Source organism: Amborella trichopoda, chromosome 4 (genome assembly GCF_054954075.1).
Source record: "Amborella trichopoda isolate Santa Cruz 75 chromosome 4, AtrichopodaSantaCruz75HAP2 v2.0, whole genome shotgun sequence".
Lineage (NCBI taxonomy): Eukaryota > Viridiplantae > Streptophyta > Magnoliopsida > Amborellales > Amborellaceae > Amborella > Amborella trichopoda.
Window position 1 is genome coordinate 49,137,461 of NC_142339.1, and position 4,199 is coordinate 49,141,659.

The 4,199-nt window shown below is 36.8% G+C and overlaps 1 protein-coding gene across 21 annotated transcripts; it reads right to left on the bottom strand.

Moving 5' to 3' along the window:
* Positions 1-625: 625 nt before the first annotated feature.
* Positions 626-3,388, bottom strand: BCA5 (beta carbonic anhydrase 5). 21 transcript variants are annotated; one of them, XR_016054644.1, is made up of 10 exons: positions 3,108-3,298; positions 2,894-2,934; positions 2,713-2,789; positions 2,172-2,324; positions 2,033-2,081; positions 1,751-1,864; positions 1,529-1,582; positions 1,312-1,446; positions 1,128-1,230; positions 626-1,053 (listed from the first exon to the last, which is right to left on the bottom strand). XR_016054644.1 is itself a non-coding variant. In XM_088865437.1 (10 exons), the coding sequence occupies exons 1-10, from the start codon at positions 3,112-3,114 to the stop codon at positions 879-881; spliced, it is 753 nt and encodes a 250-aa protein (XP_088721563.1). In that variant the 5' UTR covers positions 3,115-3,304; the 3' UTR covers positions 626-878. The 21 variants fall into 21 exon arrangements, 13 of the variants coding, with proteins under 13 accessions (XP_088721563.1, XP_088721564.1, XP_006838362.2 ...); XR_016054645.1 differs by having other exon boundaries at positions 1,128-1,233; XR_016054647.1 differs by having other exon boundaries at positions 626-947; positions 1,128-1,233; positions 1,364-1,446; positions 1,751-1,954.
* Between the last annotated feature and the right edge of the window lie 811 nt (positions 3,389-4,199).

A 4,199-nucleotide genomic window follows, 5' to 3' on the forward strand; every position in this document is an offset into this window, starting at 1 on the left:
CAAATAAGCTGAAGGGGAAGTTTTATAAGATAGTTGTGAGATTAATTTTGCTTTATGGGACGAAATGTTGGACGGTTAAGAAACAAGAAGCCCATAGGATGAATGTAGTTGAGATGATGATGCTAAGATGGATGAGTAACTAGACAAGAAGAGATAGAATTTGAAATAAATACATCTTGAAGAACTCAGGTGTGGGTCAACGATATGGGAGTTTATGATTCCATTGAGGCTATGACCTATAGAGCATAATAGTGGATCAAGATTTGTCAATTAGTTGAGAAAGGTCTATAATGAGGTGATGATCTTGTCACTAGTCCTCCCTTGTTTTTTATATGTTCTTTTAAAATGGGAATTCGGTAGGTTTATTGAGCTGCTGATTTTGTCAATTTGGAAAGATTTTTTTATTGCGGGACCTCTCCTAAACAGGAGAAATTATTTGTGTCAATTGCAAAACTGGAGGCCTTCTTATCTTAAACTTGTTTCCACAATCCTATATGGTAAGAAATTTATAATGAAAAGTATGGAATTAGAAATCTTAGGCTCGTTATCTTTTCCACGAAGGCCTAGGAGTGGAATGACCAAAGGAAATGATCTAGAGAGAGAAAAGGGCCCGTAAATGTTTTCATTTACATAAGCAAACATAAATCTTCACATATATAGATTAAGATCTTACATTAAATCTTCACATAAATAGATGAAGATCTTACATTCAAAAAAAGAAGAGAAAAAAAGTACCTTATTATAGTGGAAACATCACAAATAAAAGTTGAAAAAAAAAGAGAGGGACTCAACAGCCATAATGGAGGGGTGGTTAATGTGCACAAGATTAAACTTTGCAATCTCAATAAACCGAGATCAACACCAATACAAGTGATCCCTCATTGAGCCATGGTTTCCTTCCTCTCCACTTGCTTTGTACTGGAGACACCACTTCTCAAAGGTACAATCTACAAAGTCATAGTAACCTCCATGAATCCTGAGTTTCCCTTGGCTTACTCGTTTCTCTATCCATGGATACGTCAACAGATTCAACATCGACTTGTTTACCGACTCCTAAAACAAGGAGTAGGATGAAGTTCATGACATGTAAATGGAGAGAGAGAGAGAGAGAGAGAGAGAGAGAGAACCTTCTCGCAATGCTTGCACTGCTGATCGAAGCTAAGATTTACTGCAGTAGCTTTTATACAAGATTTTGCGGGCTTTCCTATGGCCACCCAACCTTCAATGAAGCTACTGTTTGAAAGAAACAATGTGTATATCAGATGTAGGGGGAGAAACCATGAGTTATTAAGAAGCAAATTGTTATCTAACCTTGAATTGCATTCTTCCCCATGAGTTATTAAGAAGCAAACTGTTATCTAACCTTGAATTGCATTCTTCTTCCATTGACATGAGAGCTTTAATTCCACCGCAACAACTATGCCCAATGATAAATATGTTTTCCACCTGAACCAGTGAAATACAGTTTATAGCCTCAAAAGAATGCTGCTGTAGAGAGAGAGAGAGAGAGAGAGAGAGAGAGAGAGACCTCAAGGAAATTTACTGCAAATTCAAGAGCTGCACTGGTTTCAGAAAGGCCATTCTGCATGATGGTAGGAAAGAAAAAAGGTTCAAGTAATTGCTCAAAAAAATGGTCAAGTAATTTCTGCATACTGCTCTTTTAGGCGCATACGCTTTACATACAAATCAACTCAAGCACTATGATATATCATAGGAAACCGAGTTAAAAGAGTCAGAAGCTACATTTTACCTCAAAAGGTGGAACCAAATTCGCAATATTTCGAATGGTAAAAGCGTCGCCTGGTTGAAAACCCAGAATAGTGGAGGGGCAAACTCTAGAGTCTGCACATGCGATCACCATGAACTGTATTTGAACTGTCAGTCAGGAAAACACTTACCTTTCTTCTGTGTAATAATATTGAAAACGAAGAACCATCACAGATTTCCTTTCTATCTGAAAATAATGAAGAGTATTACATATCTATGTGAGAAATATCGAAGAGTGCAGATGTAGGAGAGAAAGGTAAAAGACCTTCGGAACTTGAGCCTCTGCAAGGCTTTCAAAACGTTCTGAGTTCTTCCTGTTGAAACAATTAAGCAATCAAGAATGTAAGCAGCTCCCTTTCTTACTGTGAAAGAGCCCTTAGGCTAAAATTGATGTCATCACTTACAGGAATTGCTCGTTTTTGAAGGTCAGAAACCGACACCTCATTTCTTCAAATGGATCTAACCCAGTACCATTGTTGTTGAAATTCTCCTGTTTAAGTTCTTGGGTCAGTCCTAAAAGCTTCTTCGAAGCGGCTGCTCTTAAAGCAGGGGCTTTCCTGTATAAAAGTAAGCTGTCCCATTAAATTACAGGGTGAATTGTTTCAAATGAGAAACATGGAAATACAGAAATTGAACCAGTTCAAGTGCAAATATAACTAAAATTCAAGAGGGAGAGGGAAAATTTAAGAGACAGATCAACGTTTGTTTTCGGTGGATATGGTTAAATTCCTTTTGTGGGTGTTCAAATCATTTAGCTACAATTCATGTTTTACTGAAAATCTGCAGAATTCACAGAAAAGATAGCGCTGTCCTCATAGCTATGTAATTAGCCCAAACCAAATCTAAAATTCCAGTAAAAATTGAGAAAAATGTTAATTTTTCTTTTAAGATCAGAAGCAAATCTTCAAAAAGAGGACCAAAGAAACCAGAGATCTGAAATCTGACTTAATTAATTCCACAAATTCTTGGTGGGTTCTTTCAAACGAGTCAACATCCGCCTGGCTATGCAGAGATGCCTGGATCTACAACACCACAAATGAAAAACAGAGGTGAAATTGTCAGTAAAAGGTGGGGAAACGCCGGAAAGTTAACGAAAATAATGCAATGGGATCCCCAAAATTTATACCTTTGCCATTTGATTAGATCTCCGAGGAAAACCCAGGAAGCCTGAGGAGCAGAGGTCGACAGAGGAAGGTAAAGAAGGTGAGGCGAACATCTAGAGAGAGAAAGAGAGGAGAGCGAGCTTTCCGAAAGAAGAACAAGGGAATTTTCGGAAGAGAGAGAGAGAGAGGAGAGAGATGAAATTCCCAGAGATGGAAGGAGACAATAAAGATGGGTACCTTTCATCTAAAGTGTGTGGCGGAGTAGACGAAGTGAGTGCTTTCTTTAATGGCGGAGAGAGAGAGAGAGAGAGCCCAAGAATGCGGGAGAAGTAGGCTTTGGCCGGTTCGTTTTTTGAAAAAATGTGCCTCTTTCACTAAAGAGGTTGCGTGGACGCACGGTGCGCCATTTCCCAAAGAATCGGAGGCTTAACCCTTTACCCCCTTATTTTTTTACTAAAATTTAAAACTTTTGGGTAATTAAAAGGGTGAAGTTTCCATAAGGTGTGCCCTTACACTATAGATGTAAGTGTGGTTTTGATGTCGGAAACTTTATGATTATAAAATCTTAAAGTTAAAAAACAATACAGATATGTATAGTTCTGATGTTGGAAACTTTATGATTAAAGAATAGTACTGGTCGAACAAATCTATGAACATTTAAAAATATTGCAAATAGCTGGTTCAGATGATTTTTTACAAGACATACTACTTTTAGAGCTTAGTTTTTTTTTTTCTTTATATATATAGATTTTGAGATCGAGATGATCAATTGGAAATTTTTCCAACTTCTTTAGAATATTTTTTTTATTGAATTTTTGATGTCCCCCGGCCCTGCCCCCTCTCTTAAATAGGTTATCCCTCTGTCAATTAGAATGTATCATATTCTCTCCAAAGTAAATTGGTTTGGAATGTGACACGCGGTTCGAGTAATTGTCATGATTGGTGTTTGGGCTAGTTCAGTTCAAAGTAAACATCTAATTTAGATAATAAAATTGGTCAACACCTATGTTTGATCGGTTTCAATTAGACCATCCAATTTTGACAGGTTATAAAAAAAAAAAGAAAAAAAAAAGTTGAATATATTTTATAAAATTGATTTTAAACCTGACCTTTCACCGGTTGAAGGGCCAATCCGAATAAAATATAGGAAAAGAATCATGTGGGTGCAATCTCGGCTATAAGATCTATAAATCTATTTCATACTATTTAGGTATAGTTTTGACTCAACCTAAATTTTGCTATAATACACTCTTGAGAAACCCATTTCTTACTTAGGTCAAGCATGATAGAGACTTTATTTAGACTAAGTATTGGACCCAAATGAATTAA